We start from the raw sequence: 15,210 nt of genomic DNA on the forward strand, positions 1-15,210 counted from the left end.
AAAAAAAAAAAAAAAAAAAAAGGTCCACAGCAAGGCTCCGACCTGCAAGGATGATCTGGCAACTGCAATCAAAGAGAGTTGGCAACTTGGCACCAAAATGATGAAGAATACTCATCAAGTTTATGCATCAGACTGCAAGCTGCCATAAAAGCCAAAGGTGGTGCCACTAAATACTACAGATGTGTTTTGATTGTTATTTTTTTGCTTCTCATGATTCCAAATTTTATTCCTCTGAATGGAGTGATTCCATATACAGTATATTTCCCTGCACTTGCTCCATAAAAGTAACATTTACTGACCACCACCACGTTTTTTATTCATTTCTTTTAGTGTTTCTGAATGCTAAAGAGTTGCACTTTTGAACTAATTCATTATTTGTTCTGAGTTTTTGCTACATGATAAAATGTCTGAGTGAGTGCTCGTCCGAGACTGGTGATTCCATACTTTTTGCTAGGGGCTGTATTAGCCTGGAAACAAATTAGCAGTGAGGACCAAAGTGCATGGAAATACTGAATACTGTGTGGAAATAGCTTCCAAATTATCAACTGAAACAGTGAATGATTGTTAAATTCTATATTTTAGGTTGACCCCAACTTTTTGCCAGTACTGACATTTCTTGTGTGAAACAGACAAAAAAGTGCTGTTTAAAAAAATAAAAAGTGTTGGTCCAAAAACAGTATAATGGATGTTAGCGATGTCAACACGTACAGAACTAGTAGTTCAAAAATTCTGCATGCATTATTCTCCGAGCGACTACACTCAACCGCAGATGTTCACATTATTGTCCGAGTCGTATTGAAACATAGACACAAGACAATTCCTAAAAAGAGAGCTTGTGTGCAAAGTGAAAGCGACGACTTGTTAGCATTCAACAATACATCGAAACAAAGAGGCACAACTAAAAATCAAGACAGCTAATAACAACACACACGCGCACATTTTTGTGAAAGCATGGCAGGCGCAACAACAACAACAACAGAGTGGATCGAATACGCTCATCGCTATTTACGAAAGGCACTTCTAATCTTTCACGCACTTTTTTTTTTTTTTTAATTCTATTTCGTTTTTCTTTCAAGCACTAACCTCACCTCTATGTTCAACTCTGCCAAAGAAGTGTGTGCAAAGTACAGTACAAATGAATAGACCTGGCTAAATGGTGGAAATAACATTTGGAAAGTAAAAAAAAAAAAAAAAAAAAAAAAAATTGTTTTTTAGCCCTTCAAATCATTCTTCTTGCATTCGAAAAATGGAGTTTTGCCACTTTTTAATCCAAAAATACTCATGACTTTTATCTCCTCCGCACAACCGCTCTATAAAAATACTATTTCTTCCTTTTTTGGCAAGAGTATGGTAGGTGAGTTTAACAATGGCTGTACTAGCGACTATTGTGCTTGGAAAGTGAGACCTGAATTCAACCAAACATGGGAGAAGAGGTGAAATCGCATTGAAGTGGGAAACTGATTCTTCTCTGCATATTATTAGTTGTGCATAGTACAACCTCGCACCATGCATCAATGTACAGTGCTTAACAAAATTATTAGCGTATTGACTTTGCAAAAGAATCACTGCCTAGGTTAAGTCGTATTTAACTTTTGGCTACTATTTTACCGATAAACATCCAATCCATTGAAACATGATTATTTAATGCTAGCTATACCAGTTCAAATGAACTTGATGTCTATTGTCATGGCCCATGTTTTTTTTCTTCTGTACAATACCCCAACATCTGAATCTAACCTGCTGTTGACTTTCCTCCTATTATTTTTTTAATGCCTACCATAGTCAATGGTGCTGAAACATAATCCTGACCATCTAATAAATTTGTTAAACACTGTTTAAACACAAGTAGAAAAGCAAACATGAAGGACCCTCTGTAATCTCTCTGACCACAACCCGAAAAAAAAAAAATGTCATTCTTGCTACATGAAAAACACATCCTTCATTTGGCTCACATTAGCTGGATGCACAAAACGGAATCTAAGCGCCACTCGGGGAAAAAAACAAAAACAAAACACAAGCTCACATACGCTGACTGCATGTATGGCTGAAATATACTCTTATATTACTGCTTTTTTTCTCTGTACATTAAAAGTTCTACAGCTCTGTGAGTCAAGCTCGTGACAAAAAACAACAGTCAAGCGCAAGAAGGAAGTACCGTAAGAAAAAAACACCTGCAAGGACCGCGGAAACAGTCTAACTAGTAACAAAGCAAAGTACAGTACCGAAGATACAATAATCACATAGATTGATGCTCTGCAAGTGCCTTCTTTAACGTAAAGTAAGCAGACACTAACAATAAGCACTAACAGTTAAGTCAATGGCTGCTACAGTCTGAAAGAAGACCCCAAAAAAATGAAAGAACGGCAAGTTGGATGCAGGAGATTTTTCGCTATTTCAGTCAAATCTGAATCCTGAGGAACTGCATTTATCAATGTACGTCTTTCACGAGATGTACCGTGCATTTTTGTTTTTGTTGTACCTCGTCAATTCAAGCAGATGAACAAGTCAAAGCAGTTGAAAATAAAGAACATCTGACCCCCCAATATTGTGTATTTTAAAGCTGCAGCTTTGTCTATTTGACAGCCTTTCTCTCCCGCTTCTCTCTACTTGCGACACAGGCTTGTGGTCATTCAAAGCTATTACTACGGTACTTACACAAGCGTCAAATTCAATTAGTCTTGTCTATAACCCCGCTCCACAAAATGTCTCCAGTGACTACACCACTCTGGTCCAACGCTTTCTCGCCCGCTTTAAGGTGTGAAGCAAGCAGCCTGGTTTAGCCAAGCCAGTCCTTTTCACAGGCTTTTGTCTACAGAGAGTTTGCAGGCAGTCTGGGGATAACAGTTTGGGCCTTTGTCTATAAACAACTATCATGTGTTTAAGGCAGAAAAAAAAAAAAAAAAAGAGGGCCTCCTGTAAAAATTCCCATCATCCCACCATCTCTCCATCCCCAAAAAGTTATTTTTGTGTGCTTGAGGTTTGTGCAACTTCCACTGTACAAACCGTGTCGGGCTAACTGTACAGTGCTGAAGTTACAAGTCTGCTATGCTTAAAGTGAGGCCATGCTGCTAGCAAGAAGCGCTAGCATACCACAGCCTCCCGCTAGAGTCATGCTTGTTAAGCTGATTTTACTTGCCACTTAAACACAACGACCCCTTCTTCAGAGTCTGAGTGAAAATTTCCCCACCCTGTTTGTGTCCCTTGTCTGCTGGTGGTGAATTCATCTTGGGTGCTGGTTGTGATTCTGAGAGCGGGCTAGCACTGGGTATGCTAGATTTACATTCAGCTGGTCATTGTGTTGGATCAAGGAGACGTTTTTGTAGTGAAGCACCAGATCTTTGAGGGACGAGTAGAGATTGTACGGCTCGGCGAATCCGTAGCCTGTGGTGGTCTTGTTGATGACGCAGTGTTTGGTGTCACCGTCAACGCTGTAAAAGAAAGGAAAATGGTTGACCAGAAAGACAAGGCCGAAATTTGTTAACTCACTGGCTGCTATCGCATGTGAGATGTCCAATCCATTGGTTTGTATATAGTCCCCCCCCGTCCCCCATATGTTTAAATAAGGCCATAGACTTCATAATGATATTTACACGTCAGATTCAACGCCTTCAAGTAGGGGGCCAACCCACAATCCGCTTCAGTTATTCGCAGCGACACATGCAGCGATCCAACGCCAGATTTATGTTGAAAATGTACGAAAGCTGTACCGCATACAAACAGGAAAGATTGTCTCAGGAGTGATCTGTTTGAGGATTCCAGGTAATTATATTTGTTGTACCATGCATGCATTTTAAAACGTTGTGAAAAAAATCAATAGGAGAAATTAGCCGCTATAGCATTGGCATTATACAGTGGGGCAAATAAGTATTTAGTCAACCACCAATTGTGCAAGTTCTCCTTCTTGAAAAGATTAGAGAGGCCTGTAATAGTCAACATGGGTAAACCTCAACCATGAGAGACAGAATGTGGAAACAAACAAAATCACATTGTTTGATTTTTAAAGAATTTATTTCAAAATTAGAGTGGAAAATAAGTATTTGGTCACCTACAAACAAGCAAGATTTCTGCCTCTCAAAGAGGTCTAACTTATTCTAACGAGACTCCACTCGTTACCTGTATTAATGGCACCTGTTTTAACTCATTATCAGTATAAAAGACACCTTTCCACACCTCAGTCAGTCACACTCCAAACTCCACTATGGCCAAGACCAAAGAGCTGTCGAAGGACACAGAAAAAATTGTACAGGCTAGGAAGACTGAATCTGCAATAGGTAAAACGCTTGATGTAAAGAAATTAACTGTAGGAGCAATCATTAGAAAATGGAAGACATACACGACCAATGATAATCTCCCTCGATCTGGGGCTCCATGCAAGATCTCACCCCGTGGCGTCAAAATGATAACAAGAACGGTGAGCAAAAATCCCAGAACCACACGGAGGGACCTAGTGAATGACCTACAGAGAGCTGGGACCACAGTAACAAAGGCTACTATCAGTAACACAATGTGCCGCAGGGGACTCAAATCCTGCACTGCCAGACGTGTCCCCCTGCTGAAGAAAGTACACGTCCAGGCCCGTCTGTGGTTCGCTAGAGAGCATTTGGATGATCCAGAAGAGGACTGGGAGAATGTGTTATGGTCAGATGAAACCAAAATAGAACTTTTTTGTTCAGGCAATGCACTGGAGTTGCTTATGAAAGTTAACGATGATTGGCAGACGTCTTCTGTTTGATCTTGCCACAGATCCCTTGAAGACTCATCATCAAAGCGCCACGTGCTTCAATCATCGTTTAACTTGTTAACAGTTGCTGTGGCAACTCATTGTGTGTATGTGAGGAGATTGAGCAGAGTTGAGTGAACTCACTTAATGAAGCACTTTATAAACACAAGCAATTTTATACTTATATGTATATATAATTAGGTGGGACAGCAACATGTTTAAAACTTATAATTATTACATTTGAAGTGCTTAAAAACAGTTCATTATTATTGGATGAAAAAAAAAAAACTAAAAAAAAAACAGGTCTTATATGTATCTCTTTCAAATGCGAAATCTGAATAAATACATTGAACACACACAAAAACAAACATTTTTGGGGGCGCTAGTTCGCGGTTTTTCACTTACCGCGGCGGGTTCTGGTCCATATTAACCGCGAAAAACGAGGGATCACTGTAATGTGCTAGTCTTTACAAAATTCACTAACAATACCATGGACTGGCTCATTGAAAAGGCGAGTCAAAACAGTCCTGGTGAAAGAAAAGTTAATTACAAAGCCTCTGATTAATTAGATATTATATTTAACTTGATTAAAAACAATATTGAAAGAGAATATTTATTATTAATTCATTGGCTGTACTGACGTCAAAAGATGTCCAATCCATTTACACTGGGTAGGCTGATTCGATTGCTGCCAGCCCTCCCAGTCCAAATGAGTTGGACATCTATCTCCATGACTGGCACTGAAACAGAATCATTCTCTGCCAGCTAGACTATATTTAAACATAACTACATATGAAATGATCAGCAACTTACACAACAGAGCAGGCATATGAGCCCTTCTGTGATTGGCTCTCCCGGATGAGGAAGGTTCCATCACATTTGCCTCTCAGCAATTCCTCGGCTTGGGTGCGCTTGATGTCTCCCACGTACCAGGTGCATTCATCATGATGGGGCGAGCCCTCGTCGTCCCCCAGCGAGTATGAGCTGGAAACACAGGTGTCATGGAATTCGAACATTTTGCTGTTATTTTGTCTATGTGTCGATGCGCACACACTTACTCATCGGCGTCATTCTTTATGCCGAGCCATTCGTTAATCTTTTTCTGCCGTGTGCCCTTCTGTGTTAGCCATCTGTGAATGAGATCACTGCACATTTAATGCAGAAATACAGTGAAGGTGACTAATTTTACTTAAGACAGAGAAAGGATTCACTGTGTGCCATTTTTCAAAAGTGAGGTTTTGATATAATCAGGTCTTAATTGATTGATCCCATTTGCTGCCTTTGGTGAAACACTATGTGCAACATTATGTGGAGAGCAATTCAGTCCACTGCTATGCGTTTGCAGCACCATGTAAATTGTATACTGACAGCTGATTGAGACTGGCAGAAACGTGTGTCTTCTTTCAAAGAGCAATTTATTGTTCTTAATCTTTGTTTTTTTTTTTTTCAAACTTTGAAAATTTGTAGAAAAGTCCCGCCTTTTTCACGTAGCGTTTTTTCCGACCGTAGACTCAGTATTCCACATTGCAGTAAGAATAGATTAATTAGGGTGGTAGGTTTGAATCAATCAATCAGAGACCAATACAGTATTTTCAGATAGTGACAACCTAATGGCAGAATTAACAAGAATATTATGGGACATCCTTGCCTCATTCCCTGCCAAATTTCACATAGTAGCTAATAACAATGTAGAATTAGTAAATGGGTCGAAATAGCAAGAGGAAAGTTTCATCTTTAAACTGATAACTGAGTTGGTGCTTCCCTTTGTGGTTATTTACCTTAAGAGTGATTATTTTTTAGATCATTACTAACATCTTAGGGCAGAACAAAAAAGTATTTTTGAACACTTCACAATTTCATGATAATGGAACTTTGAATTGACAAAAATCTTAATTAGGAAATTTCTGTTTCAATATAAACTTGATGACACATTTTTGCATTTCAGAATCTCTGTCCGACTCATTTTGATACGCCAAGTAACATATGAGGCAAAGTTTCTGAGTTCCATGCAAAGTAAGTATGTAAGTGAAGGAAAGAGAAAAATAGATGCAATGTACTGCCTTACATCAAGTACTGTTCTCGAATCTTGCGGAGTTGCATGAGATCTGGCTTGAGGCTGTTCATCTTCTTATCGATTTCTCTGTTATCAGAGACCTGCTCTCTTAAGTCCTGCTCCAGCTTTCGCTTGCTGTCATGGATCTCCTTCACGCGAGACTTCAAACGCTCAGAGTTGCTCTGGATCCTGATTTGACCGAGCGGCAAGTGAGTTATCAAGAACAAAACAGAAAAAAAAAATCTTTGTTAACTTTGACTCACTTCTGGATCTCCTTTTCATTGCCCTCCCGCTGGAAGCGCTCCAAAGACTCTTTGCTGTAGCGCTCCTGAGTCTCACATTGCTCCTCGAATATTTTTATGGTCTCGTTGAAGGCCTCAATGGCTGTGCGCTTCATCTGCAGCTCCTGTGGGGTAGAATATGAGTGATCGATGACAGTTATTTCCTTTATTTTATTTACAGTATTTACTTTAACTCTTAATGTAGTTTATCACGAGATACTTCAGATTGACATCCTTATCCATGTCATTGGTGAAGTTGTGATTTAGTAATTTTTTTGCTCTGAGAGTTCTTAGAGACGAGCGCTAGATGGTGGTAATGAACTCAACTCACTTCATACCTAAAAGCAGCTTGCCAAATTGTGAACAATTTTTGGCACTTTTTGTTTCAATCTGTTTTTCGACAGTCCCAATTGAACTTTACTATCAAACAAATTTTTTACACGCTGTGTATTTATAATGACTTAACTTTTCCTTAAAACAGGTGGATAGTAATGCGTTACATTTACTCAGTTACATTTTCTTGAGTAACTGAGAAAAATGTACTTCTTAGAGTACTTTTTATTTGCACTTGAGTAGATTTATGAAGACACACTACTCTTACTCCAATACTTTTGGTCCACACTAGAGTCGTTACATTTTCCGTCTTTATTCTACATAATGACTTCATTTTTGCCAGAAATGCCGACATTGGCAGTTTCAGTTTCACCAATGAGACGTCGCAACAATAACAGCATGACTCCATAATACCAGTAACGCGTTACTTAGTAACTGATGATCTGATTACTTGCTTTCAGTATCGAGCCATCTAACACGTTCATTTTTCCAAACCAGTAATCTGATTAAAGTTAGTTCCCTTCATGTCTGTGCGTTACTATTTTGTTATTGCCTCATCATGTATGTAGAATGAAGAATATTGCAGTCATGTACGAAGAGCATTTCGAAAGAAAAGGTTCCCATCTTCTCACTACGGGTTCGTTTCCATGGTAACCGCTCATTGTTAATTCCTGTTTTGGTCTCGAGTCACACGCGCAGTATTTTGTGCAATTCATTTGTGTGTTGTTGATTATCGTGCAGTCAATTTGCATTGTTTTACATTGGCACTGATATGCTGTTAAACCCTTACCAGAAGTTCAGAATTTTTGACATTAGGCTTAATCTTCCAGTTAGCGGGGGTTTAATTAGTCGGTGGAGCTGATTTCAACAAATTCCATGCAATTTGTCAGTTACAGTATTTTTTAGTTTCAGGGCTCAGGAATGGCTAAGCTATCGTGAGCACAATGTTGGTTGAAATCAACTCTATCGAGTAATTAAGCCTGATGTGAAAAATTCTGATCCCCCCCTTTAAATTCCATTATCGGAAAGTCAATTACATGGGATGACATTTTTCTGTTGTCATTCGTATGTTGAGGCAACAAAGAGAGAAAAATTGGTGAAAAGTAACTGATATATTACTTTTAAAGTAACTTAGTTACTTTGATATTAAAGTAATCTGTAAAGTAACTAGAATACTTTTTGGAAGCGTAATAAATTACTCAATCTGTGACATCACTGATTATACCAATCCGAAGTAACAATGTTTCTTCTCCACTAGAGGGCACTCATGCTCTTTGGATGGGTGATGTTTCATAGTGTTGTTATGGGCTGAATTTGATGATTTTTGTGTCATCTTTTAGGCCAAATATGGTTATGTAATAAGTTACAGTATAATAATAATGGTTCATATAGATGAAGTTGTGCTGGGAAGAAAAATTACCATTATTATTATTATTTTTTTTTTTTTTTAAATCAGACATTGAAAGCATTACTCACAATGTCACTCATTACTAGGGATGGGAAACGAAATCCAATTCTAATTTGGAACCGGTTACGAGTGTTTCGAGGCCTCGACATCACAATGAAAAAGCCTTAACGATCCCTTTAACGATTCCTAAAGACGCGTATTGCGTCGTGACATGTCTTGTTGTCCAGACGCATCAAACTAGCATGGCGCCAAGAACCACTCGCTCCAAAGTTTGACTACACTTCACCAGGAAAGAGTGTGAAAATGAAAGGTTACGACGGGTAAGCACGAGCATTGCAGCCATAAACATAACAATGACAGCACGTAGGTTCAAACGCTCGAAAGTGTGTCTTCACTTCACGAGGAAAAATTACAACAAAGCGACTTACAGTCATTGCAAGGTGGAGATAACTGCATCGGGAGGGAATAAGACTGCGCTGTCCTCAATAGAGAGGCTAAGGCTCAGTCCTGGCTATACAGCTAGCTAAACTCCCAAATGACGATGCAGAAGACGTTGGTATAATTTGCTGACTTTATTCAACCATCATTGAAAAGTGAAACTAAGAATAGAAATGAAACAAATCAACTTCGTCCCCAATAACAAACAGGTTTGCATCAACGTAAATCAGCGATGATTAGCTGCTAATAACAGTAATAACAAATGGTTAGCATTCATTCGCTAGCATTAGCACATCGTTCAAACCACGACACAACTGGATTTAAGTGTCCGATCGCGAGTGGAAACACAACAACAACAACACAAAAGACGATACATACAGGCGTTGCCTCTGTAGATATTAAAGAGCATATGACACGAGAAAAAAAGTCTTAAATGGCATTATTATGTGAATTACAATCATACTGGACTGTCTCAGAAAATTAGAATACACAATATTCTAATTTTCTGAGACAGTCCTGTATATTGTTCTATGTAAAGGACGTCAGCCAAGGTCGGCCCCCCACATTTTTACCACGCCAAGTCTGGTCCCCTTTGCAAAAAGTTTGGACACCCCTGCTTTAAATGGTGGATTAATGTACAGGACTGTCTCAGAAAATTAGAATATTGTGTATTCTAATTTTCTGAGACAGTCCAGTATTTTGAGACGATTCAACTAAATACAACAATTTAGCAAAGCACAGATGACGAGAAATTAGTCTTTTAATCTGCCGGTTAGCCACGCCTTCCATTATAGGGCTTTAGCGTCCCCAACAGGTGGATGACGTCAGCGGTAGACTGGGCTCATCGGTTTTACTATTCAGCCCATTGAGGGGGAATTATTCAGAACGAGGAAAACGCGATGAAGAGAGCCGCAAAATGTCATTGTTTCAGTCTCTCTACTCCAATATTTTTACAGGATATTCTTTTTATCCAAGTATTTTTCCCCAATAGCTATATAAATGGCTTGAGAAGGACCAGTCAGCCCGTCGAGGGGGAACTATTCACAACGAGGAAAACGCGACGAAGAGAGCGGCAAAATGTCATTGTTTCTGTCTCTTTACTTCAATATTTTTACAGGATATTCTTTTTATCCAAGTATTTTCCCCAATAGCTATATAAATGGCTTGAGAAGGACCAGTCAGCCCGTCAAGGGGGAACTATTCTCAACGAGGAAAACGCGACGAAGAGAGCGGCAAAATGTCATTGTTTCTGTCTCTTTACTTCAATATTTTTACAGGATATTCTTTTTATCCAAGTATTTTCCCCAATAGCTATATAAATGGCTTGAGAAGGACCAGTCAGTCCGTCGAGGGGGAACTATCCACATCGAGGAAAACAAGACGAAGAGAGCGACAAAATGTCATTGTTTCTGTCTCTTTACTTCAATATTTTAACAGGATATTCTTTTTATCCAAGTATTTTCCCCAATTGCTAAATAAATGGAATGGTCATGACAAATAACAGTCTTGTGCTGAATGGAATATGAAATAATAAAAATGCATTTATTCAGGACGACATGGCAAAATTCCATAATGGTCAAAACTGTCGACTTCACCTTTACTGTCGCACCTCCCGAACGATATTTTATGACATCTAAATCGGACATATGTCATTTCCCTTCCCCGGCTTCAAAGAATGTAAACAAACCAGAAGGCGTGACAGCTAGCCGACATGCTAACCCGAACCGAGTGATGTTTCAAAGTCTTCGAAGCGGAAAATCACACATAACTATCCTGGATTATTTGACATGACGACCCGGTGTTGTGCCGAAAAATAGCCGCCCCGCACAACACCGGCGGAGAGCAATTTACAGTTCGTTCCCCGGAGGAGGGTGGCTGGAGTTCTTGTGCAGCTAACGTGCCGCTAATGAGCATTAGGAGAGCTTTTTACATGCCTATCAATGATCAAACGTAAGTAGTCCTTCATTTAAAGAAAGTTTGTAGTGTTTACTTTGTAATCGCTGTATTCGTATTTGACATAATACAAAACAAGATGTTTACTCACTTCCTCGTAAGTCCAATGGTCCCACAGTAAATATCCACGGTGAATGGGAACCTTTTGAAACTCCAAAAAGGCGCATACGCCTCTCCCTCATACAGAATGATTTTTTTCTGCAGCCGTTTGGCTGGCGTGATGCGAAAAATAAACGTATTAATCCGCAAAATCAGCTGAATCCTTCGTCCTCATACACAACAGTACACTGTAGCGTGAAGAGGACGTCTTCTACCGTACACGTCACAGCGCCCTCCTCCTCAATGCAAGACCGAAGCCGGAAGTCACTCATTTTTATGGCGCGGGATTCAAAAAACTAAATAAAAATAGCAATCGCTTCCACACACATCCAAGCGGCCCATATCATTCAGAGGCATAAAATACCACGTGTATTATGAAATAAACATGCTTTTTCGTGTCACAGGCACTTTAACATTAACAAAGAACGTAGGCTCGTAGAAGTGTTTCCCTCTCTCACTAACTCGCTCACTCGCTTGGATGTGGCATTTCTTCTTCGGGTGTAAGCGCACTCTTCTTCACGTGAGCGCGTTCTTCTTCGCGTAAGGAAGCGCAAGGGCGCCCCCACTTGAGCGTGTAAGCGCCACAAAAACTAAAAGGCATGCATTTCAATGTAATGGTAAATAATACACGTTCACCCAGCAGTCCCCAAACTGCGGCCCGCGGCCCAAATACGGCCCGCCTCCACATTTGGTCCGGCCATTTTGAATTTTTTTTTTTTTTCCCAATCGTGTTATTTATTTCCTGGCCTTTTCCTTGAAGAATTCAGAGAGAGTTATTTGGTTATTATCTATTTAATTAATAGTGTTTTTATTATTAATTATTATTATTATTATTATCATTATATTATTATTTTTATTTTATTTACTTTCATTCCGTGAAGAATCCAGAAAGGGTTATTTGATTGTGGCTTTCTGAAAAACAATAATTTTTTACATTAATGCACTTCTGCAATCGTCACATTTTTTCTGTTACAAACTGACCCCGGCCCCTCATCAGAGAAGGGCAAAGTTATGTGGCCCTCACAGGAAAAAGTTTGGGGACCCCTGCTTTAACACATATTGCCAAAGGCAGAACAACAACCTATATGCCAATATATACCAATATTTTTTATTTCTATTAGATAAATGTTTCAGTAAAATGTTACACATTCTTGTGTATTTGCCACTTATTGCCACAGTTAACATTGAGGCTTTGGGCCTCTTTTGATCTTGTTGTCAGTTTGTAAGGTTGTGACTTCTGATTAAACAAACTCGATGCCAATCAAAACGTTTGTTCTTCTTTTTCCCCAAATTAGAATCGATAAGAGAGTCGATAAAGAATTGAATCGTTAAGCAATATCGATAATGGAATCGGAATCGTAAAAATCCTATCAATTCCCATCCCTACTCATTACTTGAGTATTCTTTTCAATTAATGATTTTTTACTTGTACTTGAGTAAATTTTTGGATAACTACTTTTACTTGAGCAATATTATTTAGACATAACGCTACTCTTACTTTAGTAAAATTTTTGGCACCTCTACCCACCTCTCTACAAAAGACCTCTGGCATAAAGCTAACACACACAAAAACTAACAACATTTACTGAATATATAACAATACTTACAGGCAAGATGTCACATACTGTGTAACATTTTATTTTCAATATACGGCCTTAGAATGGTTTTATACCTGTGAGGTGCGTGTGTACTCTTCGTACAAGGTGTCGTACTCGCGACTCTTCTCCTGGTACTGCTCATGATAGACTTTCAGCTGCTCACCGACTTCTTCTATGCTGTTCTCCTTCACCAGCTTAACCATACAAACACAAAAGTAGTTCAAGTGACCAATAAATGCTCCAAAATTAACAGGAAGTAAAGCAATACCAATAAGAAGTGACCCAGAAATGAAAAACAAACAAACAAACAAAAAAAATACAAAAGGAAGTGACTCAAATACCCTAAAATCAACAGAAAGAAACCTACAGGAGTTCCCACGCGATTTCTTCTGAAATTGCATTTTCTAGTTCCATGTACCTTTCACTCAATGGCTGATTACCAAATGATGACATTAGTTTTTGTACACCAGTGCACCAACCTGTTGATATTTTGAAACAGGGTAGAGAAGTTTCGTGTCCAGCTTCGCATTGTACTGGGCCAAGGATTCGTGTCTGTAGTGGTTGATCAGCTCAACCACGGACAGGAAGGTCAGCGGCTCTGAGAAGCCGTAGCGGCCATCTCTGTGGTAGATCTTAATCAGTTTGTTGTTTCCCCCTCTCCTGTAAGTCGGTGAAATGAGAGCAGGAAAGATTTTTGTTTGTTGTCCTGTTATTATTCAGAATTTTTTACATTGCTAATAAAGAGTGTTCCTTCACCTTAGAGTGAGGGTGTATTCACCCTCCAGTTTGCTTGAAGCATCTCGGACGAGGAAGGTGCCATCCGGAGTGTCTCGCAGTTTTTCATTTACCTCCTCTCTATGGATGAAGAACACAAATGTTTCCCTCCACCACTTGAGTGAATAACAAAATGTAATAAAAAGTCCAATCCAACATCACTGACTCGTGTCAAAAAATATTTTTTAAATATTGATTATTTTGACATATACGCACATTAAAATGGGATTTCAACAGTTATGCATACCTGGATATATCTCCCCAGTACCATTCAGCATCACTGAGAAGGGTGCTTGTGTCCGTTATGGCTGATGGTGCCACTTTTGTCTTTAATGGCTTCACTGGAAGAACTATCAGAAACAAACACACAAACTGTGAATAGGCAAAGTTTCACTGTGGTGTTTATTGGCCATACCTGGTGGCGTGAGATCTTGTTCTATCATTCTCTCAATCAGAAGCCTTTCCACTACAAGACCAGGCAACTCTTCATCCAATGACAACCTGTCCAGTCATTGTTTGAGAAGTGAAGTCTTGTCAGACACAATTTCTTATTTGTGACTATTATCAACAACTTACATTGGAGTGGAGGGACCTGTCCACATCAGCAGCGGTCCAAAAATCTTTCCGAGCGTGTGCGTGTCCAAGGCATTGCTGGCCTGTGCCTGCGTCACTTTGGTCAGGTGTGCGAGGAGGTACTGCAGGGTGAAGCGGTGATGGAGAGGGACAGTGGTGGAGTTCTCCAGGACCCGGCTTACCTCTCGGTCATGACTGCCAGCTACCGCGCCATCTGGGAGGAGGGGATGAGATTTGAAAAAAATCTGACTTGAACATTCTTACTACTTACTCCACTCTGAGTTAGGCCAAAAAAAAAAAAAAAAAAAAAAAAAAAACGATTATATTTTTCATACCGTATGATCTCAATTATTTTCAGGATTCTTTTCAAGTTTGGGTTTTCGTCTGCTTTTTTTTCTTTTTACTTATGTAATTTGTTTGTAAAACAATGTAAGTAGGGTTGTCCCAAACTAATTTTCTCCCAATTAGTCAGCCGACTATTTTTACGATTGGTCGACTAATCTAATAATTTATTTATTTATTTATTACTAATTTAGTAATGACATTTTTGTTGACGCTTATTAATTCACAAAAAAAAAAAAACATTTTGGAACACTTAAATTATTTGTTAAAGTACAAATAAACACATACATAACAATAATAAATCACAAATAAACAATGAGGTCAAATGCTAAAAGCATTAACTGCTGCAAAAGAATGGAATGTAAACAGATTCAGAACACCGACTTCGCCTTTCCAACATGATTCAAAAATATTCTTTAAAAAAATAATCTCACATTAATATTATAGTACACTACTATGTATAATAGTAATATAATAATTATAATAATTATTCATTTCCAATCAGATTTTTCATTAAGGATGTTATTTTACAGCTATTCTTAGTGTAGAATCTGAATTCCGAAGTATGTGGGGTTAACTCCAGAAATCGTTATTTATATGATGAACATGACGTGCTTTTTTTTTTTTTTTTTTAATTT

General features: G+C 38.8%; 1 protein-coding gene across 3 annotated transcripts in view; it reads right to left on the minus strand.

Moving 5' to 3' along the window:
* Positions 1 to 15,210, minus strand: part of pik3r2 (phosphoinositide-3-kinase, regulatory subunit 2 (beta)) — a 61,682-nt gene continuing 46,472 nt past the window's right edge. For all 3 annotated transcript variants that reach the window (XM_057857141.1, XM_057857138.1, XM_057857139.1), the window contains 11 exons: positions 14,234 to 14,444; positions 14,073 to 14,158; positions 13,905 to 14,007; positions 13,640 to 13,738; positions 13,363 to 13,543; positions 12,958 to 13,077; positions 7,037 to 7,179; positions 6,786 to 6,962; positions 5,779 to 5,850; positions 5,534 to 5,704; positions 1 to 3,428 (listed from right to left, as the gene is read on the minus strand). In XM_057857141.1, coding sequence (XP_057713124.1) covers positions 3,221 to 3,428; positions 5,534 to 5,704; positions 5,779 to 5,850; positions 6,786 to 6,962; positions 7,037 to 7,179; positions 12,958 to 13,077; positions 13,363 to 13,543; positions 13,640 to 13,738; positions 13,905 to 14,007; positions 14,073 to 14,158; positions 14,234 to 14,444 — 1,571 coding nt within the window. In that variant the 3' untranslated portion in view covers positions 1 to 3,220. The remainder of the gene's footprint in view (positions 3,429 to 5,533; positions 5,705 to 5,778; positions 5,851 to 6,785; positions 6,963 to 7,036; positions 7,180 to 12,957; positions 13,078 to 13,362; positions 13,544 to 13,639; positions 13,739 to 13,904; positions 14,008 to 14,072; positions 14,159 to 14,233; positions 14,445 to 15,210) is intronic.

Source organism: Corythoichthys intestinalis, chromosome 14, assembly GCF_030265065.1.
Source record: "Corythoichthys intestinalis isolate RoL2023-P3 chromosome 14, ASM3026506v1, whole genome shotgun sequence".
Classification (NCBI taxonomy): Eukaryota; Metazoa; Chordata; class Actinopteri; order Syngnathiformes; family Syngnathidae; genus Corythoichthys; species Corythoichthys intestinalis.